Source organism: Scyliorhinus canicula, chromosome 16, assembly GCF_902713615.1.
Source record: "Scyliorhinus canicula chromosome 16, sScyCan1.1, whole genome shotgun sequence".
Lineage (NCBI taxonomy): Eukaryota > Metazoa > Chordata > Chondrichthyes > Carcharhiniformes > Scyliorhinidae > Scyliorhinus > Scyliorhinus canicula.
Window position 1 is genome coordinate 140,930,974 of NC_052161.1, and position 24,169 is coordinate 140,955,142.

Below are 24,169 nucleotides of genomic sequence, written 5' to 3' on the forward strand. Positions count from 1 at the left end.
TCCTCACCTTCTCAGGACAACTAGAGATGTAAAATAAATGGTGACGTCTACATTCTATTAATGAATTTAAAAACATTCCATACAAAATATGAGAGTACCCCATCACCAGCTCTAGGCAGAGGACTCTAACAACCTTTACATTAACCTGATGAACATCAGGGCTGTTTTTTTGGGGGGTTTTTTATAAATATTTTTTATTCTCCTTTTTCACATTTTCTCCCAAATTTACCCCCAACAATAAACAATAATCAGTAACGACTGTAATGTCAATCCCAACATCAATAACAACGATCCCATCCTCCCATCAAACCCCCAAATAGCAGCCCGCATATTAACATAAACAAATGACAAAAAGGAATCAGGAATCACCCACAGTCACCATTAACACGTACAGTCCCTCTCCCCCCAACCCTCTCAGCCGTCCCTCTAATGTTCGATATGATCCGGTTCTCGAAAGTGCTTAATGAATAATGCCCATGAATTGTAGAACCTCTCCATCCTTCCCCTCAGTTCAAATTTGACCTTTTCAAGCTTCAAGAATTCCAGCAGGTCCTCCCGCCACACCAGGGCACGTGGTGGAGAGGTTGATCTCCACCCGAACAGGAGGCAGCGCTGGTTTAGCTCAGTGGGCTAGACAGCTGGTTTGTGATGCAGAACAAGGCCAGCAGCACGGGTTCAATTACCGTACCAGCTGAGAATTCTGAATTCTCCCTCTGTGTACCCGAACAGGCGCCGGAATGTGGTGACTAGGGGCTTTTCGCAGTAACTTCGTTGCAGTGTTAATGTAAGCCTACTTGTGACAATAAAGGTTATTTTTATTTTATCTTCAAGTAATCCAGAACCTACAGCTGCCACTGCTGGCTTTTTCACATTTCAGGTTGTGCAATACATTAAACTGAACTAAATATTGAAGTGTCCGAAATTGGAGGAAGAATATGGTTTGGGCTGCAGGTAGCTAGTTTCCTGCTATGTTGAAATGATTACTCACCGGTCTTTTTGTCTTTAGCTCTATAAACCACACCATATGTTCCTTCTTCAATTCTGTTAAGACACTGAAATTCTTCTACACTGCGGCAACCCTTAAAACAAAGTCAAATTATAATTAATTACAACAGTATGGATGGGTGCTGCTTTCGTACATTTCACATGAGGTGTGTTGCATAAATACATAGGGCAGCACGGTATCACAGTGATTAGTACTGTTGCTTCACAGCGCCAGGGTCCTAGGTTCGATTCCCGGCTTGGGACAGTGTCTGTGCAGAGTCTGCACGTTCTCCCCGTGTCTGCGTGGGTTTCCTCCGGGTGCTCCGGTTTCCTCCCACAAGTCCTGAAAGACGTTAGCTGAATTGAACATTCTGAATTCTCTCTGTGTACCCAAATAGGGGCCAGAGTGTGGCGATTAGGGGATTTTCACAGTAACTTCATTGCAGTGTTAATGTAAGCCTACTTCTGACAATAAAGATTAATATTATGTTATATTTTTATTTTGAGAGAGTATTGGCTTTATTGGATAGTAAGAGGGACCTGGTCACTGACACTCCCCAATGCATAAACAGGACACACAATGATATTTGGAGGAAATAACGCATCTTGAGGTGGGGCAAGAAGAATCACATGAGAATCTGAGCAAGAATTAAAAAGCACTCCTGCAGACGATCAATGTTGGAAGCATGCATCAATATTGGCAGCATATCCTTTATGAGCCAAGGAAAATTGCAAATTAAAAATGTTTAGATCTGGTGTCAACATGTTTTTTTCATCCTTTCTGAACCCCCTCATGCTGGACCAGGCTGTATTTAGTGTAATGACATTGTTCCATTGAATCTGCAAAGATCCATGAAATATTTGGGTTACCTCTCGCAGTTCTTTTTTCTTCAAAATTTAAGGGTATCCAATTCTTTCTTCAAATTAAGGGGTAATTTTAGTGTGGCCAATCCACCTAACCTGCACATCTTTGGGTTGTGGGGGTGAGACCCACGCAGAAACGGGAAGAACGCGCAAACTCCACACGGACAGTGACCCGGGGCCGGGATCGAACCTGGGTCCTCAGCGTCGTGAGGCAGCAGTGCTAACCACTGCACCATCGCGCCGTCCTACTTTGCTGTAAGATTGCTGTGCACTTTGATATTTTAATCATTTTGCTTTTTGTTTGGAGAAACCGAAGAGTAACCTTAGTGCGCAATTCCACTCAGAATTTTAGACGGTTTGCCCAAAGTTCTCACAAAGATTCTGGTTATGTACCTGAAGAGCGGGTAAATACTGTGGCAGCTCCTTCTTCAACTCAACAGGTGAAACAGGTGGGGAATCAGGAACATACTCTCCCTCAGTGGGAGTGTTGGAGATTGGACTTTCCTCGTCCTCCATCTCCTCCTCATCCTCCTCCACACTCTCTTCTGAATCATGATCAAACTTTGACTCTGTAACTAACATGTTCAGTATCAGGAAATACAAACAACCGATATAAACATAAATGACAAATGAGGCTTTGCACTGGAAACGATGTAGAAGCAGCATTTACCTATTTGGATATGATTTCCATTCTGCCTTTCTTCATCACTCTGATCTTCCTCTTCAGTAATTTCCCCTAAATCAGAGAAAAACAAACACTTCAACTAAAAAGCAGCTCAAATCTAAATCCTTCAACTATTTACTTCACCCAAGATTCTAAGATGCACATTCTGGGCCTCTCTATTTGGAGCAGTTAAGGACAGAGGAGTTGTTTGATTTGTATCTGGATACACGTCGCCACTCGGAGAGGAGGGGACTTTGTACCCACACACAGCTGTTCATTACCGAGGTTCAGCTGTTCTATTGGTTCTAAAGGTCATGGACCAGGATTTGAGAAAAATAATTTAATCCTCACCAACGGATTGTTCAGATTCACCCTCAGACGCAGTCGGAGACTCTTCCGATCCCTCGCTGCTGCTTTCTTCCTCAGAGGCAGTTGCAGACCCTATTAAAGAAATTCAGGAACATAGACAGAACATTAGGCCATAAAGGATGCGCCACAATAAAGAGATCTTTTTAAAAGCAACAGTTTTAGATAATTACATAATAAAAAGTACTGTGCTTAAATATACTCTGTACATCCTTCTGCATAGCACAGCCACTGAAGGAGATTAGGATTCAATTCTGACAGAATGGTGGGAAAACAGGCTTGGATGACACACTGAGCTCAGCAGTGTAGCAACTAAAATAAATTAATATTCATGGTTTAATTAAGTGATGCAACAATTTCCTGGGATGAAAATCATTCCTGATTTTCAAACTTATTTTGGCTTCTCCATTTAGAGTAATCACATCATGCATTACTCCCCAGTTGAAAGGTTCTGTAACTCAAAAAACGTGCAGAGAAGCGAGGGAGGATTTATCCACCTAGGAATTATCCTTCTTTATCTATTTATTTATCCTTCCTTATAGCTTTCCACTGTTGAAATGCTGCAAGTACAATCTTAATAATAATAATAATTGCTTATTATCACAAGTAGGCTTCAATTAAGTTACTGTGAAAAGACCCTAGTCGCCACATGGATGCAAGATGCTCCCCATGCCAGGGACCCGGGCTTGGTTCACTGTCTGTGCAGAGTCTGCACGTTCTCCCTGTGTTTGCATGGGTTTCCTCCGGGTGCTCCAGTTTCCTCCCACAAGTCCTGAAAGACGTGCTTATTAGGTGAATTGGACATTCTGAATTCTCCCTCTGTCTACCCGAAGAGGCCGGAATGTGGCGACATGGGGATTTTCACAGTAACTTATTTGCAGTGTTAATGTGAGCCCAATTGTGACAATAATAAAGATTGGCATTATTAAGTTTCATTCTTCACATCCATTCTAGGGAAAAACAGTAAACAAGAGAAAACATCATATGCCTGTGTCTCACATTATGTTTGAGTTTATAGACGGCATTCCCACATAAACCTTGCTGCACGTTTGGTATCAGGTTCAATAACAATACCACACAGCCTTTTTTTTCCTGATGAGCTCGAAGATGCTATATATTAGCATGGCAAAACTACAGGTATCCAATGTGACAGATGAATACATCGCTGCTTGCCATTGTAAGATATTGTTTTTATTTGTTCATGGGATTTGGGCACAGACAATATTAATTGGCCAAACCCACCTCCAGTGATGATGCAGAGTTGTGTTCTAGACGGCTCTGGGTCACTGTCCGTGTGGAATTTGCACATTCTCCCTGTGCATGCATGGGCTTTGCCCCCACGACAGAAAAAAGGATGTGCAGTGTAGATGGATTGGCCATGCTAAAATTGCCCCTTAATTGGAAAAAAATGAATTGGGTACTCTAAATTTAAAAAAAGGGTTGTGTTCTAGAACCTCTGCGGTCCTTGTACATACTTGCACTCTGCTGTTAGGAGGGCTGCTCCAGGATTTCAATCCAACAAGAATGAAGGAACCGCTATAGATTCCTAAGTCAGCAAGCTGTGATTTTTTTTTTTATAAATTTAGATTACCCAATTATTTTTTCCAATTAAGGGGCAATTTTAGCGTGGCCAATCCACCTACCCTGCACATTTTTGGGTTGTGGGGGCGAAACCCACGCAGACACGGGGAGAATGTGCAAACTCCACACGGACAGTGACCCAGAGCCGGGATCGAACCATGGACCTCAGCGCCGTGAGGCGGTTGTGCTAACCACTAGGCCACCGTGCTTGTATGAGTGAGTGCAGCTCCAACAACACTCTGGAAGTTGAACACCATCCAACACAAAACACCGTGCCCCCTGCAAGCTGTGATGAAGCGGAACTTGCAGATGGCTGTGTCCCTGTTCAACTTCCAACTCTGTTCTTCTAGGTGGTAGAAGTTGTGGGTGTGGAATACGCTGTGGAAGAAGCCCTGGCGAGATGCTGACGGTGCAGAATGCTGCTGCCATGGTGCACCAGTGGTGGAGGAAGTGGATTTTTGAAGGCGATTGATGGGGCGCCAAGCAAGCAGGATACTTTTGTGTTGGATGGTGTTCAGCTTCCAGAGTGTTGTTGGAGCTGCACTCACTCATACAAGCGAGAGCATCGCATCACACTCCTGTCTTGTCTATTGTAGATGGCGGAAAGACTTGAGCCAAAAGATCAATAGATTTTTCTAAATTCTCCCCCCCCCCCATCAAAATTTTGAGTACCCAATTCATTTTTTTCCAATTAAGGGGCAATTTTAGCATGTCCAATTCACCTACCCTGCATATCTTTTTTGGGTTGTGGGGGCAAAACCCACACCACGGGGAGAATGTGCAAACTCCACACAGAGCCGGGATTGAACCTGGGATCTCGGCACCGTGAGGCAGCAGTGCTAACCACTGTGCCACCGTGCTGCCCTTTCTTTCTAGATATTAGGTAGATGATCAGCCGTGATAGTTAAATGGAGAAGGCTGGAGGAGCTGAATGGTCTACTCCTGCTATTTCCTATGTTCATTAGGAGGCGAGTTACTCAGACACAGAATTCCAGCATCTGACCTGCTCCTGTCGTCACATTATTAATATGGCTGGTGCCGATCAGATTTGGTTAATGGCAACCCCCGGAATGTTGATGGTGGAGGAGTGCGGAGATTCAGATTCAGTGATGTTATTTCCGTTGAATGTTAAGGGGAGATGGTTAGACACTCTCTTGTTGAAGATGGTCTTTGCCTGGCACTTGCGTGGCATAAACATTATTCTGCCATTAATCCGCCCAAGCTTGAAAGTTGTCCAGGTCTTGCTGCATGAGTACAGATTGTATGATTATCCGAGGAGCCGGGAGTCAAACAATGTGAAAGCCATCAGCTAATATCCACACGTCTGACACTGAAACAGCTGAAGATGGCTGGGCCTAGGACACCACCCTGAGGAACTCTTGCAATGATGTCCTGCGATTGAGATGACTGAACTCCCAACAATTTCAAGCATCTATTTCTGTGACAGGTATTTTTGTGCCAGTAGATGGATATCCTTCCAATTCTCAGAGACTTCAATTTAGCTCCTTGATGCCACGCTCGGTCAAATGTTGCCTTGAAGTCAAGGGCAGTCACACGCACCTCACCTCTTGAATTCAGGTGTTTTGTTCATGATTACACCACGGGTGCAATGAGGTCTGGAGCCGCGTGATTCAGGAAGAACAAATTTATTAAAGTATTTACAGCCTAATGCTTGTGCCTTAGTATTAGAAAGGCCAGAATATCGCTAATACCTGAGGAAGATTCACCAGATGTTGTCTTTCTTTCACTGTCACTTATGTCCTGCAAATCAGACAGTGGGTCTTTTTCTTCATATCTCTCCTCCATCACTGCACAGAAACACAAACAGAACAGAAAGATTTACAAAAGGAATTGCTACTCGTATCATTCATTAGCTCTCCACTGGAAAATGTTTCCTTAAATATTTAAATTGCCCTTTTTGTTTCCCTTTTCTCTGTCTCTCTTCTTGTCGCTATTGATTTCATAACCCCCCTTTTTCTCTTCACTACATTGCCCCTTGTTCTTCTGCTCACCACTATTTTCCAATTCCACTAGCCCCCACCCCCCCTCCAGTTTGAATTACTATCAGCTTCTTGAATTCATTTCAGTTGTTTAAGGCAAGTGATGAGTCCCAGGCAACTGCAATATGGGGGATCTTGACTTATCTTAGGGAATCAGAGAGGAATGTCCCAGAAGATTCACCCTCCAAATTCAGTGTAGTGGTTAGCACTGTTACTTCACAGTGCCTGGGACCCGGGTTCGATTCCCGGCCTGGGTCACTGTCTGTGCGGAGTCTGTACGTTCTCCCCATGTCTGCGTGGATTTCCTCCAGGTGCTCCGGTTTCCTCCCACAAGTCCCGAAAGACGTGCTGTTAGGTATTTTGTACATTCTGAATTCTCCCTCTGTGTACCCGAACAGGTGCCAGAGTGTGGCGACTAGGGGATTTTCACAGTAACTTCACTGCAGTGTTAATTTAAGCATACACTAATAAAGATTATTATTATTTTACCGTTCCCTGGAATTAATGTTGTTAGCGACGAATGAGTATAGGATATTGCAGAGCTCATTGAATGAAACAAGCTTGACAAGCCTTAATTTTTCCAACCTTTTCATGAGTTTATAACTCGATGCTGGATTGTTATATTCATAAAAATCAAGACTACATGGAACTCCTGTGTGTACAAAATATTAGCTTTAATAGCAGACGAGGTACGTGACGTCATTTAAATTCTTATGGTGTAACTGGAATTGTTAATTTTTTTTATTTAAAAAAAAATAAATTTAGTACACCCAATTAATTTTTTCCAATTAAGGGGCAATTTAGCGTAGCCAATCTACCTAACCTGCACATCTTTGGGTTGTGGGGGCGAAACCCACGCAAACACGAGGAGAATGTGCAAACTCCACACAGACAGTGACCCAGAGCCGGGATCAAACCTGGGACCTCGGCGCTGTGAAGCAACAGGGCTAACCCACTGCGCCACCGTGCTGCCCAGGAATTGTTAATTTTAATAGGCAGAGGTGTACTTTGAATATTTAGCAGCTGTGACTTTCCTTGTAAAGGTGGCATGGAACAGCCTAGTCATAATTTCATCCCAACTTGATCAAAGCTGGAGACAGGTTTCCAATTTAAACTTTCCCATGTTCTACTTCTCAATTTATAATCGACATGTTTGCACAAAACAAATCTTCCATCAGGAACAGATAAAATACTATTTAAAATATTCAAGTATGCATCAATACTACACAGTGTGTGGTAGAAGCAAGATCCACAGCATGATTCAGCAACTCAGTCTGTGTCACAGGTCTTTCAGGCTTCATTTCTGCTGTCAAGTCAGTGTCATAGCGGTCAAGCCAGTACACCAAATTTGGATAGGATTATCCATATTGTTCAGGCAACATGGAGAATAGGTGGTTTGGATTTTCAGAAGGCTTCTGATAAGGTCCCACACAAGAGGTTAGTAAATAAAATCAAAACACATGAAATTGGGGGGGAATATATGCAGGTTGAGCATCCCTTATTCAAAATGCTTGGGTCCAAGAACATCTCGGATTCCGGACTTTTTCGGATTTTGGAATACCTGTATAGGTATAGTTGTGAAATGCTGCATAGCTAGCAGATCTCAGGTGAACATCATGTCTTTTTTATACCAGAAACATGATTTCGGGGTTGAGAAAAAAGTGCGGATTTAAGAGCTTTTCGAATTTTGAATAAGGGATACTCAACCTGTTAGTATGAATTGAGAATTGGTTATCAGACGAGAGCAGAGAGTGGGAATAAATAGATCACGGGGAGGTAGTATTGTCACTGGTCGAGTGATCCAGAGACCCGAGCTAATTCTCTGGGAACCCGGTTTCGAATCCCACCATGGCAGATGGTGAAATTTCAATTCAATAAAAATCTGGAATTAAACGTCCAATGATGACCATGAAACCATTGTCGATTGTCGTAAAAAAAAACATCTGGTTCACTAATGTTCTTTAGGGAAGGAAATCTGCCCTCCTTACCTGGTCTGGCCTATACGCGACACCAGAACCACAGCGATGTGTTTGACTCTTAAATGCTCTCTGAAATGGCCGAGCAAACCACTCAATTAAAGGGCAACAACTGCTGGCCCAGCCCAACGACGCCCACATCCCATGAACGATGGCAGGCTGTTAGTGTACACCACAAGGATCAGTGCTGGGACCACAGCTGTTCACAATCAATATAAAGAATTTGGATATGGGGACCATTCCTAACTTTGCTGACTACACTAAACTAGGAAACCCAAGTTTTGATGAGGATTCAAGGAGGCTCCCAGGAGGCATGGACAGGCCAAGTGTGGTGGGTGGGATTGATCCTGATTGTGCGCGCGCGTGTGCGTGCACGCAAGGAGTGACTGTGTCTCTGGGAGTAACTGAGTGACCATGTCTGTGGGTATGGAGTGGGAACGAGTGATGGAGTGAGTGAATGAGAGTCTACCGTCCTCACTTTTCTCACTCACTCTCACCACCACATACCCACATACACCGACCCTCTAACATTCCGGTTGTTTTTATTGCTCTTTTTAAAAAAAAAACTCAACAGTTCTTGCTCTGACATAGAGTTATGTTTATTCAGCAATTTCCTTAAACCCTCAAACTTTTCAAAATTCAGTATGTTGTTGTGCCAAACTTTACCTTTCTGAAATATGCTATCGACCCGAGTGAGAAAAACATCGAAATGTGGCCCTTGAGCAAAAATGTTGGACAGGCCTGACCTAATTGAATGGCGAAGCAGGTTAAGACAGACTTAATGTCCTACTCTTGGTCCTATGTTCCTACGTAAAACGTGTCATTTGAGATTTATCCTCAGTGTGAAATCAATCATTTGATGACCATACCAATTTTTCTTCCAACCCCAACTTCAATCCTCTCTGTGTGGCACCACATTGGGCTATGACTTCTGTGGTGTGGTTTTAACTTTTCACCGTATCCCACCTTCGACCCTCTGTGGTGCATCATGGCTGAAGAAACAGGAAAAAAAGTCAAATCCAATTCAACAAAATGGCCAAGCATTAAAACAGTTAAAAGGCTACATTTTGGAAAAGGGAAGCTTTAAATGCTATGCGTGTCACTGCACACTCTTCCAGGGTGTTAAGTGGCAGCTGTCTAGGTCTTAACCCCATATTCTACACCCGTTGCAGCTGGAAGATGGATCAACAGTTCTTATTTCTCGATCGATAAAGACGCAGTTGGAATGTAAAACCAGATGAAACATGTTACATTCTAAGTTTTAAACTGCTCAAACTGAACAATGCATCAATCACTACTGAACCATTGTGAAACTATTTTTTCCCCTAAAATTTAGAGTACCCAATTATTTTTTTTCCAATTTAAGGGGCAATTCAGCGTGGCCAGTCCATTTACCTTGCATATCTTTGGGTTGTGGGGATGAAACCCACGCAGACATGGGGAGAATGTGCAAACTGCGCACGGACAATGACCTAGGGCTACCGGGATTTGAACCCGGGTCCTCAGTGCCGCAGTCCCAGTGCTAACCACTACGCACATCCCACCCCTATTGAGAAACTCTTACAGTGAAACACAAGATCCTTAATTTATGTCTGCATTTCACAGTGAATATCTGCTGGGTTTCACAACGGTTTCTCAGCTACATAATCCACAACTTGCCCATGGTCACCTGTCCCATAGCACTCATGTTGCAGCAGTACAGGAAAACAAGCCAAAGTAGTGATCCACAGGCCCAGGCCAATGGTCTCCAGACCCGGGTTCAAATCCCACCATGGCAACTGGTGGAATTCAGATTTAGTTAATAAATCCGGAATATAAAGCAGTCTCAGTAATGGCGGCCATGACAACCGTCAACGACTGTTGTAAAAACCCATCTGGTTCACTAACGTCCTTTAGGGAAGGAAATCTGCCGTCCTTACCCGGCCTGGCCTACACGTGACACCAGAACGCACAACAAATGTAGTTGACTCGTACAGCCCACTGAAATGGCCAAGCAAACCTCTCAGTTCAAGGAAATTAGGGATGGGCAATAAATACTGGCGCAGCCAGCGATGCCCACATCCCAGTTTCAAATCAGAACACCCATTAAAAATCAAACCTTTGCATACAACATCCTAATGTAAAAATCCTGGTGCTGGTTGGAGTAATCCAGCCTGAAGGTCAGAGATACATCCCTCAGGGTTTCTATGGCAGTGAACTGGGAGTGATCAGGCGATGTTTTGGAGTCGCAAGTACAGAGTATTTGGGGTTTGAGAGCAATGTGAAGGCGGGCACACTGAACAGTCTGGAGTATAATTATTCTGCTTTTTTAATACCTCGTCATATTGATCAGGCTTGTCCAAACCTTGTCCACAGTATTAAACATGAATTTCAATGAGGTAGGAGGGCAGGAAAGAGCCTCCTGAGCAAAAATGAGTCATGGCAATAAATTGGTAACTTAAAAAAGTTATTCATAAAGACGACTGTTTGATTGCAAGAGGGTCAAATTGTGTTTCTCCGACTCACTACCAGTTTCAGGGTGTTTACTCACTCACCCTCACCCACTGTGTGAGCTGGTATGAATATGTTGGTGTGTGGGGGTGAGAATGAGTGAGAACCTGGAGACTGCGTGTGAGTCAAGCACTCGCTCACCACACCTGCAGTCACTTTCACTCCCTCCCTACATCCACCACATCCCCGCCCCCTGCTGTCACTCTCCACTGCTCACCAGTAGCCACTCTCACCTATCCACCACCAGCAAACACCCTCACCCCCACTCTCCCTGCAGCCGCCCTCGTGCTCCCCATGGCCCCCCACTCCCCCTGCAGTCCCTCCTTCTCCCACTACCTGGAACTATCCTCTTCCCCCACCCATGCCTCAACATGCAGCCACTCTCTCCCCGCCCCCCCCCCCCCCCAGCTCCGCAGTCCCTGCTCTAGATGCTCGGCAGTGCCCGCCCCCCCCTCCAGAAACTTTCCCTCCCCAACAGAGTCACTGATGCTGTCATGCCATTTCTTCAGCCTCAGATTGAAGGAAGCTGCTCCTCCAATCAGAGACTGGTTCTCTACCATATTTGCTGCTGACAGGCTCAGCAAGCATGAGAGAAATGGCATGTGTTTGGAGGAACAGGAACTGCAGAATCTTCAAATTTCATGGGCTCTGTGGGCAACAGATTGGACAAGCCTGATAAATATGGTTTAGGTAGTTATGTCTAGACAGAAGTATCTTTATTGGAATAAAATAACCGGTTTCTAAAAATTGACAGAACAAATTGTACATTGGATTTGAGAAATTATGGAATTCTTAAGCAGCATAAATACCTTCCCTCCTGATATCTCGTTCTTTACGCCTTTCTCGTTCTTGCATTTGTTCTCTCTCCCTTATTCTCCTCTCCCGTTCCCTCTGACGCTCGAGTTGTTCAAGACGGTCCCTGGAAGATTCACCACAAGGTTGTAAGTTTATAAAAAGCATTCAAAAAGAAAAGTCAACTGGTGTTTTCACATATCACATACAACAGCTCACGTCACTCACCAAGGACTGCCCTGCCCCACATTGCTTGTATCTATAAAAGGTTTCATGTGCCTATCAAAACAAAAACAAAACCCACTTGAATAACCCTACTGTAGAATCCAGGTAATTTTATTTCAATGGTTGGTTTGATACATTTTAGTTTTAGAAGACCAATGCTATGAGCTATGTTCTAGAAACTTAGTTTTACACTATTTTTATTGGATAGAAAGCTTAATTGCAGCACCACGGTCTGGTATGTCATAGGATATACAGTTTGTTTCCCCTCTAGTTTTAATGAGGGGTATGTCTGCTTTGCAGATAAATTTAATACAAAACGCTGCCATGATTTTTCAGGTTGTCCCAATGGGATTCCTTCACTCATAACCAGATAGTCTTTTGTCAACAATCAAGCTCCCTCATGAGGTCACACACAAAGACAATAGAAGCAGAAGTAGGCTGAACATCCCCTTGAGCCTGCTCCACCATTCAATTTGATCATGGCTGATCTTGGGTTTAACTCCATTTTCCTGTCCGCTGCCCGTATCCCTCAATTCTTCAAGTGATGAAAAATGTGCCCATCCCAGCCTCAACAAGGGAGCATCCACATTCCTCTAAGGTATAGAATTCCTACAAATTCACAACGTTAAGGTAATGTCACCTCCTCTCTGTCCCAAATGATCGGCCTCTTCTCCAGAGACCTCCCAAGCCACCGTGTTTTAGACTCCCGGGCCAGCGGAAACAATCCCTCAGCATCCACCCTGCAGAATTTTGTAGGTTTCAATGAGATCACCTCTCATTCTTCTAAACTCCAGTGAATAAAGCCCAATGTACTCAGCCTCGAATTGCAGGACAATCCACACACACAGAAATTTCAAATCTGAGCTTTTGGAGAAACCACAACCAAACTGCAGGCAAGCAAAGAGCTGCTAGTGGGCAAGTGGCACATCGATATTAACAGAAAGGGAAATAAGGTGTGTGACATGCAATTGATTCACTCTCATGAACTTTATGCTTGTGGAAGTTGAATTTACCAGAGTCAGATGGAGAAAGGGCAGCCAAATTACTTAGAAAATATATATTTCGCAACCAAATACTCCAATACCAATACAATGAAATCTATTCATTGTTAAATAGCAAAAGATTAAAATTTGTCTTGGCTTCAATCAGTCTGGTTGACAAATGCAGATAATAAAAGGAATAGCTAAAATATTTGTCAAGCAAAAATATAAATGCTGTTTTCTGAAAAATGCACCTTCACGACTACTTCAGCCATTTATTTATTTTCAATTAGACTCATTAAACACAAATACCGACGAGAAGACGACTCACAACAACGGGCATAAGGTTAAAAGCTTGGTACAGGGTACTACTTATCAATAAACTAATGACACAATTTTTAAAAAGTAACGGGGCGGCACGGTGCCGCAGTGGTTAGCACTTCTGCCTCATTGAACCAGGGATCCAGGTTCGATCCTGGCCCCGGGTCACTGTCCGTATGGTGTCTGCACATTCTCCCGTGTCTGCGTGGGTCTCACCCCCACAACCCAGGGTAGGGGAATTGGCCACGCTAAATTGCCAAAACTGTACTTTCAAATGTGGAACCAGTAGCTAAATCGACAATTTTTAAAAATGTTTTTAAAACAACGAAAGAATAAGGCTGAGTTTCATTCTGAAATATTACTAATACAAACACCCCACCCAACAAGACTTTATCTTAATTGTATAATTAGATCCAACAACATTCCTCACAGGGTCTTTAAAAAATAAACTGCAACATTAGCTGATACAAATTAGAACAAGCCCCTCCAGTCTGCACTGCCATTGAAAAAGAGCACAGCCGACCTGATTGTCGTCTGGACTTTTCATTCTGGCTGCCGTAACCCTCAACTCACTTGTCAATCAAAAATCTAATTCAGTGTTGAATATATCCAATAACCCAGCCTCCATCACTCTCTAGGGGGAGAATTTCACAGAATAGCAATCCTCAAGAGAAAAAATTATCTCCATCTGAAACGGGAAACCCTTAATCTTTAATCTGTGTCCCAGTTCTAGACTCCCCCACAGGGGGAAACATCCATCGTGGCATGTCCCTTCAGGGTCTTGTATATTTCAACATTTCTTCTCATTATACCAAACGTCACGTGTACAAGACCAACTGACTCAGCCCTTCCTCATAAAATAGCCCCTTCATCCCAGCACTTTCTCTGACCTGCTTCTGATATTATTATATCCTGTCTTAAGGAGACCAAAACTGTACACAGTGAGACTGTATCAGGAGTACTAAGGTACAGCTGTAGCACAGCTTCCCTATTTTTATACTCAATCCACCTGACAACAAATGCCAACATTCCTTTTCCCTTCCTAGTTGTTTGCTGTGCCTACATACTAACTTTTTGTGATTTATGCACCAGGATACAGAGCTCCCTCTGCACTGCAGAGTTTTGCAGTCCCTCTTCATTTAACATACTGGTTTTCCATTTCTCCTGCCAACGTGCGCAATTTCACATTTTCCCACATTATAGTCCAACTGCCAAACTTTTGCCCACTCACTTAGCCTATCTATATCCTTGTATATTCTTCATGTCCTCTTGTAACTTCCTGTCTTAGCTGCATCATCAGAAAATGTAACTACCATATATTCAGTCTCTACATCTAAGTCATTGATATCAATTGCAAATCGCTGAGGCCCCAGCACTGATCCCTCTGGCACTCCACCACTGAAGTTACAGCTTACAAACCCCAAAATTACCCATTCATTCTTATCCCTTTGACAAAGTCATCCAGACTCGAAATGTTCACTCCGTTCTCTCTCTCCACAGAGGCTGTCAGACCTGCTGAGATGGTCCAGTATTTTTCTGTTTTTGTTTCAGATCCCAGCACCCACAGTAATTTGTTTTTATTCTTGTACCTACTCTCTTCTTCCTGTTAGCCACCCAATCCTCTATCCATGCTAATATGTTACCCCACTAAACCATAAGCTCTTATTTTATTCAGTTACGTTTAATGAGGCACCGTATTGAATGCCATTTGGAAATTCAAGTACACATCGAAAGGTTCCCCTTTATTTACGTTATATATATATAAATATTTTTATTTTTTTTTAAAGAGTACCCAATTATTTTTTCCAATTAAGGGGCAATTTAGCGTGGCCAATCTACCTATCCTGCACATCTTTGGGTTGTGGGGGTGAGACCCACGCAGACACGGGGAGAATGTGCAAACTCCTCAGCGCCATAGGCAGCAATGCTAACTACGGTGCCACCGTGCTGCCCTATTCACGATATTTGTTACTTCCTCAAAGAACTCAAATAAATTAATCAAAAATGATTACCCATTCACAAAACCACGCTGACTCTGCCCGATTGTACTCTTCTTTTTTCTTAAGTTCTCCGCCTGGCCACAACCTCCACCATGGGTAGGACAAGAAGGTAGGACCCAATCCACTCCAGCCAGAACGGTGATTGAACGGCATGATGCTGGCATTAATCCGATTTACACTGCCCCCCCCCCCAAAAAGGAGTTAAGAGTTGCTCTGGCAACTCTTACGTACATGTTGTCGCCTGCAGCTATGAATAGTGTTGGTGCAGGCTCCAACATTCTTTCCATCACATGGCTGACCAGGAACCTTTTCCGCTCTTGCAGCCTGCCATTGGGATGTGTTGGAAGGATTTACAAGTCGATGCACAAACCTTCTGGCCACATTATGAACTTGCCCTCCTTGGCCATCCTGGAGTCGAAGCTGAACCCAGAACATCTGGCTCAAAGGCAGGGACGTTATTCCCTGCAACCACAAGATCATCTATCCCAATTGTATATTGACTTTCTAAATGTCCTATTATCTCCTTAATAATGGACTCTTGCATTTTCCCTACAAACTTTCTTATTGTTTCCTGCTTTCGACCTCCTTCCTTTCTTGAATAGGGATGTACATCTGCGTGGGGACATATCCAGAATCCAGGGCATTTTAGAAGATTACACCCAATGCTTCGATTTGTGAAGCTGATCAATATCCCGCAGCCAATCAATGTCAAGCTCATTGTTAAGCATCAAAACAGTTGGCAGGACACGAGTCAAGGAGCCTAACATTTAATCTTTTATTAATTACTTTTCAATTTTGATTTATTTTAAATTTATAAAAAGTCTACATTTGAACACGTTACTGTGCACTGCTTACTGACTTTCTTGTTACATTGACACACAACGTGGCACCAATGTACTGTGTCAGACCAGTGGGATGCAGATTCAGTCCTCTGCTTCACTGATACTCGAATCCCAGTAAAACTGTGCAGAAGGCAGCGAGCCAAGTGAAGGAGGAAGAGTTAACTGGGTGAGAAGCATCCAATATAAACTTGTGGCTAAAATGTTACTGGCCATTCAATTAGACACGAGATGCGAGGCTTGGGAGGAAAAACCCCAGCAAAAGGTGAAATTAGAAATGGATAAAACATGTCTGAAGAGCAGAAGCAGCCATGTTCTCCTACTATCCGATGATGGGGAATTTGTAAAAACTGATAATCAAGCAACAAGCTATGAGCAATTTTGAAAAGACACTGGCAGAAACATCAATCCTGATGGCATTTCAACTCACTTAAAATATATATTTTTGATAATTAATTTTGCAGTCACCAATGTAAGGGACTTTTGTATCCAGTTTGTATTCTAAAATCACAGCTTTTGCTTATCGGCGAGAGAAATAAACATTGAGCTAAATGGCATCAGCAAAGGCCTGTTGCATTCTTGGACGGTTATTTGAGGAAATAAAGTTTAACATGGGATTAACTTTGGACTTCTGTACCAATAGCTTTTTGAGAGCAATGAAGAAAAGAGTTTTATTTTCATTTTCCTCATTTTATACCCAGGTTAAAGTGAGTTACATTCAACATAATTCAACCTAGGCACTGCGCATCTCATTAAACCACAATATTCACTCAAGGCAATAGATCTGAAAAAATCCATGTTAGAATACTTTATCTCAACTTCTGGAAGGAGCTAAACTATTGAATTTTAAGCTACACCAGGAAAGGATCATTGTGGGCCACAAGCATCATCTCGGTTTCAGTTCCTGTTAATCTGCAATAGTCTTATCCAAATTTGAAAGACAGACTAGATTTTCATTGATCCTCATTAGAAAGGATCATTTTCAGCTTTGTTGCAACCCATTCATTCCTCTAATACTGCTGCACTGCAGTCTACATGGAAGTGATGTGTACATTAAATCCACATATAGATTATGTTATGAACACTGCCCTTTAAGTACTCAAATGAAAATTGGCTCTATTGATCACATGCTGTTTAACCATTACTATTCAAGTGTTTATAGTCTACCTCTCATTCCAAGTAGACTGGTATCAATTCAAGTAGCATTTTCGCAATAGCAAAGTTTTGTTTAAAGGTTTGGTGACGGCACATTAGCAAATACCGTATGCATAAATTGTCATTCCAGATCATTTGGAAGCAACTAGCGTCAGAGATGGTATTATATGTTTTCTTTAAATCATTTGATATGCTTAAAAATTAAAACAGATAAAACTGCGGAGCGCTCAAAATCCTCACAGCAAGATGGAAAATAGAGTAAACAAGATTTCTGATCTCATGCTTTATGGAAACATAATTAAGATCGTCATATTTGTATATTTTTTTAAAACAGCTGTTTCACAGCCCGTTAGCCCAACGGAAAATTCTGTCCCTTCACCTTTCTCTTCTGGAATGTTCTCTGGCAAGTTCTCTCCGTTTCTGTCTTTCCCGTTCTCTACGTGCCTTATCTTGCTCCTCTCGCTGACGTTTCCTTCGCTCATGCTCCCTCTCCTTTTCCTTATCTTTCTCCTTCCCTCTGATGTGTTTTCCTGTTTACAAACATTTGTATGTTATACCTCTCTCGCACCTTAATTAAACCCAAGACCAGTGATCAGCTGTAAATTAAAAGCCACAAACTGAATCATTAGTAGTTTCTCAATTTTCTGCTTCAGGAAACATGTTGTGCAGCAGACTCACCAGATTTAATTGTTTTTATTTTTACACACATTCAGACTCACCCACATTGCTTCATGCTATACAATATTCTATGACAGATGTAAAACAAGCTAATCAGACCCAAAGTCTAAAATTTTCAATCAGTAACAAATGTCCTCTGGGTTCACCTCAGCTTTGTATAGGGACAGAAGATGGCCATTCAATCTGTTTTCTCGTTCCATTAGTTCATAGCCAATTCCCGTACCAGCCTCCCCGAACAGGCGCCGGAATGTGGCGACTAGGGGCTTTTCACAGTAACTTCATTTGAAGCCTACTCGTGACAATAAGCGATTTTCATTTCATTTCATTTTGCTCTATACACTCATCTTGGTTCTATAATACTCTTGTCTAACAAAAATCTATCAGTTTTGAAATTTTCAATTGAACACCCACCTCAGCCCGCTTCAAAAGGTTTTGGGGAATTGTCCAGATTTCCAGGATGCTCATAGTGGGGGACTCCGTGATGGTAATGCCATTAAATGTCAACGGCAATGGTCAGATCCTCCTTTGTTGGCGATGGTCATTACCTGGCACTTGTGTGGTGAGAATGTTACTCGCCACTAGGTGAGGTGGTGGCACACGGGTATTGTCGCTGGACTAGTAAACCAGAGACCCAGGAACGCGGGTTTGAATCCCATCATGGAATTTGAATTCAATAAAAATCTGGAAATAAAAGTCCAATGATGACCATGAAACCATTGTCATTTGTTGGAAAAACCCATCTGGTTCACTAATGTCCTTTAAGGGAGGAAATCGGTCATCCTTACCTGTGACTCCAGACCCACAGCAATGTGGTTGACACTTAAATGCCCCTGAAAACCACTCAGTTGTATTCAACCGCTACGAAACACGAAAAAAAGAATGAAACTGGATGGACCACTCGGCATCAAACCAGGTGCCGGAAACGACACGGCAAACCCAGCCATGCCGCCCCTGCAAAGCCCTTCTTACTAACATCTGGGGGCTTGTGCCAAAGTTGAGAGAGCTGTCTCACAGACTAGTTAAGCAACAGTCTGACAGTCATACTCACAGAATCATATCTTACAATGTCCCAGACACCACTAACACCATTCCAGGATATGTCCGATCTTATGGCGGGACAGACCCAGCAGAGGTGGTGGGTGGCACAGTGGTATAGTAGTCGGGAGGTCCTCAACATCGACTCTGGACCCCATGAGGTATCATGGCTTCAGGTTAAACATGGGCAAGGAAACCTCCCGCTGATTAACACACCGGCCACCATCAGCTGATGAATCAATCCGCCTCCATGTTGAACACCACTTGGACCAAGCACTAATGGTGGTGAGGATACAGAATATGTTCTGGGTGGAGGACTTCAATGTCCATCACCAAGAGTGGCTCGGTAGTACCACCACATGCCGAGCTGGCTGGGTCCTGTAGCTGCTAGACTGGTACTGCAGCAAGTGGGGAGGGAACCAATATACGTGACCTCATCTCACCAATCTGCCTGCTGCAGATGTATCTGCCCATGACAATATCGGTAGAAGTCACCACCGCACAGTCCTCATGGAGACAAAGTCCCATCTTCACATTGAGGATACCCTCCATTGTGCTAAATGGGATAGACTTCGAACAGGTCTAGCAACTCAAGACTCAGCAGCAACAGAATTGTATTCAACCACAATCTGCAACCTCATGGCCCAGCATGACCCCCACTCTACCATTACCAAGCTAGGGGATCAACCCTGGTTCAATGAAGAGTGCATGAGAGCATGCCAGGAGCAACATCAGACATACCGAAAAAGGTGTCAACCTGGTGAAGCTACAACACAGGACTACTTGTGTGCCAAACAGCATAAACAGCAAGTAATAGGCAAAGTTAAGCGATTCCACAATGAACGCACAGATCTAAGCTCTGTAGTCCTGCCACATCCAGCCGTGAATGGTCACGGTATACAATTAAATAACTTACTGGAGGAGGCTCCACAAATATCCCCACCTCAATGATAAGGCTTAAGCATTTGCTACAATTTTCAACCAGAAGTACAAATTAGACGATCTATCGCGGTCACCTCCAGAGGTCCCCAGCATCACAGAAGTCAGTCTTCAGCCAACACAATTCACTCCATGTGATATCAAGAAGCAGCTGAAGGCACTGGATACTGCAAATGGACCCTGACAATAGTACTGAAGAGTTGTGCTCAGGAACTTGCTGTACCCCTAGCCAAGCTGTTCCAGTACAGCTACATCACTGGCATAACCCAGAAATGTGGAAAATTGCATAAGTGTGTCCTTTACACAAGAAACAGGACAAATCCAACCCAACCAATTACCGCCCTATCAGTCGACTCTCCATCATCTGCAAAGTGTTGGGAGGAGTCATCAACAGTGCTATCAAGCGGCACTTACTCAGCAATAACCTGCTCACGGACGCTCAGTTTGGGTTCCGCCAGGGTCACTCAGCTCCTGACCGCATTACAGCCTTAGTTCAAACATGGAGCTGAGTGCCAGAGGTGAGGTGAAAGTCACTGCCCTTGACATCAAGGCAGCATTTGACCGAGTATGGCATCAAGGAGCCCGAGCTAAACTGGAGTCAATGGGAATCAGGGGAGAAACTCTCCGCTAGTTGGAGTCATTCCCGGCACAAAGGAAGATGGTTGTGGTGGTTGGAGGTCAATCATCTCAGCTCCAGGATATCACTGCAGGAGTTCCTCAGGGTAGTGTCCTAGGCCCAACCTAGGGGCTAAAGCAGGGGCTGGTTTACCACAGGGCTAAATAGCTGGCTTTTAAAGCAGACCAAAGCAGGCCAGCAGCGCGGGTTCAATTCCTGTACCAGCCTCCCCGAAAAAGGCGCCGGAATGTGGCGACTAGGGGCTTTTCACAGTAACTTCATTTGAAGCGTACTTGTGACAATAAGCGATTTTCATTTTCATTTAATTTCACCATCTTCAGCTGCTTCATCACTGACCTCCTTTCCATAAGGTCAGAAGTGAGGATGTCTGCAGATGACTGCACAATGTTCAGCACCATTCACAACTCCTCAGGTAATGAAGCAGTCCATGTCAAAATGTAGCAAGACCTGAACAATATCCAGGTTTGGGTTGACAAATGGCAAGTTACATTCGCGCCACACACGTCAGGCAATGACCATCTCCGACAAGAGAGGATCTAATCATCGCCCCTTCACATTCAATGGCATTACCATCGCCGAATCCCCCACAATAAACATCCTTGGGGTTACTATTGATCAGAAACTGAACTGGACTACCCATATTAATTCTGTGGCTACCAGGGCAAGTCAAAGGCTAGGAATCCTACGGCGAGTAACTCACCTCCTGACCACCCAAAGCATGTCCACCATCTACAAGTCAGGAGTGTGATGGAATACTCTCCACTTGCCTGGATGAGTGCAGCTCCAACAACTCAAGAAGCTCAACACTATCCGGGACAAAGCAGCCCACTTGGTTGCTGCTCCTTCCACAAACATTCAAACCCTCCACCAGCGACGAACAGTGGCAGCCGTGTGTACCATCTACAAGATGCACTGCAGTAACTCACCAAGGTTCCTTAGACAACATCTTCCAAACCCACAATCATGACCATCTTGAAAGACAAGAGCAGCAGGCCTGGGAATCTCACCACCTGCAGGTTCCCCTCCAAGTCTCTCACCACCCTGACTTGGAAATGTACAGTAATTCCTTCGCTTTCGCTGTGGCAACATCCAGAAACTCTCTCCCTAACAGCAGTGGGTCAACCTGCACCTCATGGACTGCAGCGGTTCAAGAAGGCAACGCACCACCACCTTCTGAAGGGCAACTAGGGATGGGCAATAAATGACTGGCCTAACGAGCGATGCCCACAACCTGTAAATTAATTATTTTAAAACTTTTCAGCACAAGCACAGATATCGTCCAGGTCTTGCTGCATTTGAACATGAGAAGTCGTAAATGGTGCTGAACATTGTTGCGTCATCAGCGAACATCCCAACTTCTGACCTTATGATGGAAGGAAGGTAATTGATGAAGCAGATGAACGAGCCTCGGATATGACCCGAGGACCTCCTGGAGCTGAGGTGACTGACCTCCAACAACAATAACCACCTTCCATTATGCCAAGTATGACTCCAACTATCAACTCAGCTTTGCAGGGCGGCATGGTAGCTCAGTGATTAGCACTGCTGCCTCACGGCGCCGAGGACCCAGGTTCGATCCCGGCCCCGTGTTGAGTTTGCACATTTTCCCTGTGTCTGCATGGGTCTCACCCCCACAACCCAAAGATGTGTAGGGTAGGTGGATTGGCCACGCTAAATAGCCCCTTAATTGGAAAAAGAAGAATTGCGCACTTTAAATTAGAAATAAATCAACTCAGTTTTGCTAAGACCCGTCGATGCCACACTCGGTTAAATGCTGCCTTAATGTCAAGGGCAGTCATTCTCACCATGCCTATGGAGTTCAGCTCTTTTGTCTATGATTGAAGCAAGGTTGTAATGAGGTTGAGCGGCCCTGGTGGAACCCAAACTGAGCGTCAGTGAGGTTGTTGCTCAGCAAGTGCTGCTTGATAGAGGTGTTCATGGCTCCTTCCATCACTTTATCGATAATCGAGGGTATACTGATGGGATGGTAATCGGCTGGGTTGGTTAGATATACGTACCTGGGCAATTTTCCACATTGTCGGTCAGATGCCAGTGTTGCAGCCGTACTGGAACAGCTTGGCTAGGGGTGCAGCAAGTTCCAGAGCACAAGCCTTCAGTATATTGTCAGGGCCCATAGCCTTTGTGGTATCCAGTGCCTGCACCCATTTCTTGCTACCATGTGGAGTGAATCAAATTGGCTAGAGACTGGCATCTCTGATTCTGGGGAGCTCAGGTGGCGGCTGAGATGGATCATCTACTTGGCACTTCTGGCTGAGGATTGTTGCAAATGGTTCAGCCTTATTTTTTGCAGTGAAGTGCTGGGCTCCCTCAGCATTGAGGATGGTCCTCCTCCAATGAGTTGTTTAATTATCCCAAAACATTCATGACCAGACGTGGCAGGACAGTAGAGCTTAGATCGGATTCATTGGTTGTGAAATCGCATAGCTCTATCACTTGCTGCTAATGGTGTTTGACACGCATGTAGTCCTGTGTGTAGCTTCACTGGGTTGCCACATCATTTTTAAGTACACCTGCTGCTCCTGGCATGCCCTCCCGCACTCTTCATTGGACCAGGGTTGATCCTCTGGCTTGGTGGTAATGGTAGAGTGCGGGATGTGCTGGGCCATGAGGTTACAGATAACTCTGTTGCTGATGGCCCACAGCCCCTCATATTTTTCCAGTATTGAGTTGCTAGATCTGTTCAAAGTCTCTCTCTTATAGCATGGTGGTAGTGCCACACAACACGATGTGCGGGTATCCTCAATGCGAAGAGGGGGCTTTGACTCCACAAAGGACTGTGTCGTGGTTACTCCTACTGATATGGTCACGGACAGATTCATCCGCAGCAGGCAGGTTGGTGAGGGTGAGGTCAATATGATTTTTCCCTCTTGTTGGTTCCCTCACCACCTGCCGCAAACCCTGTCTCGCAGTTATATCCTTTAGGATTTGACCCGCTCAGTGAGTAGTGATGCAACTGAGCCTCTCTTGGTGATGGACATTGAAGTTCCCCACCCAGAGTACATTCTGCGCCCTTGCCACCCTCAGTGCTCCCTGCGTGGTGTGTAAGGTACAATTCTGTGAGCATGACTGCTCCCAATTTTGGGCCCATATGTTAGTACGAAAGACGTTAGTAGGGCTGACATTGCCGAGTTGCCATCATCGTTTCAGGTGCCAAGATCAATGCCAGTGGTCCATCAAGTTTCATTCTTTTTAGGAGTTTGATACAACTGAATAGCTTGTCACGCCATTTCAAAGGTTATTTAAGAGTCAACCACATTGCTGTGGATCTGGAGTCACACAAAGGCCAGACAAGGACGGCAGATTTCTTTCCCTAAATGACATTAAAGAAACAGAAGGGTTTTTATGACAAACAACAATGGTTTTATAGTCATCATTAAACATTTAATCCTAGATTCTTTATTGAATTTAAATTCCACATCTTAATCTTCTGTTTTCAAGGAATACAAGCCTTGTTGATGCAACCTGTCTTCAGAATTTAACCTCTTTGGTTAGATGGTTAAGTTATTCTGGCTCCTACTTCCTATGGATTGGTTATTAATGGCATAGGCCAGATTAGCGAGTAAACATTTGCAGTCACGTGAGCGACACAAGAAATCCACGATTAAGTAAGCATGAACAATAG

At 43.9% G+C, this 24,169-nt stretch overlaps 1 protein-coding gene across 24 annotated transcripts in view; it reads right to left on the reverse strand.

Moving 5' to 3' along the window:
• Positions 1 to 24,169, reverse strand: part of cdk11b (cyclin-dependent kinase 11B) — a 64,972-nt gene that overhangs the window by 18,217 nt on the left and 22,586 nt on the right. For 20 of the 24 annotated variants that reach the window (XM_038773942.1, XM_038773930.1, XM_038773941.1 and 17 more), the window contains 9 exons: positions 17,617 to 17,767; positions 11,946 to 11,996; positions 11,735 to 11,844; positions 9,305 to 9,427; positions 6,172 to 6,267; positions 2,864 to 2,953; positions 2,519 to 2,584; positions 2,242 to 2,423; positions 989 to 1,079 (listed from right to left, as the gene is read on the reverse strand). In XM_038773942.1, the coding sequence (XP_038629870.1) occupies positions 989 to 1,079; positions 2,242 to 2,423; positions 2,519 to 2,584; positions 2,864 to 2,953; positions 6,172 to 6,267; positions 9,305 to 9,427; positions 11,735 to 11,844; positions 11,946 to 11,996; positions 17,617 to 17,767 (960 nt within the window). The remainder of the gene's footprint in view (positions 1 to 988; positions 1,080 to 2,241; positions 2,424 to 2,518; positions 2,585 to 2,863; positions 2,954 to 6,171; positions 6,268 to 9,304; positions 9,428 to 11,734; positions 11,845 to 11,945; positions 11,997 to 17,616; positions 17,768 to 24,169) is intronic. The other 4 variants (XM_038773935.1, XM_038773933.1, XM_038773932.1 and 1 more) reach the window with 3 other exon arrangements.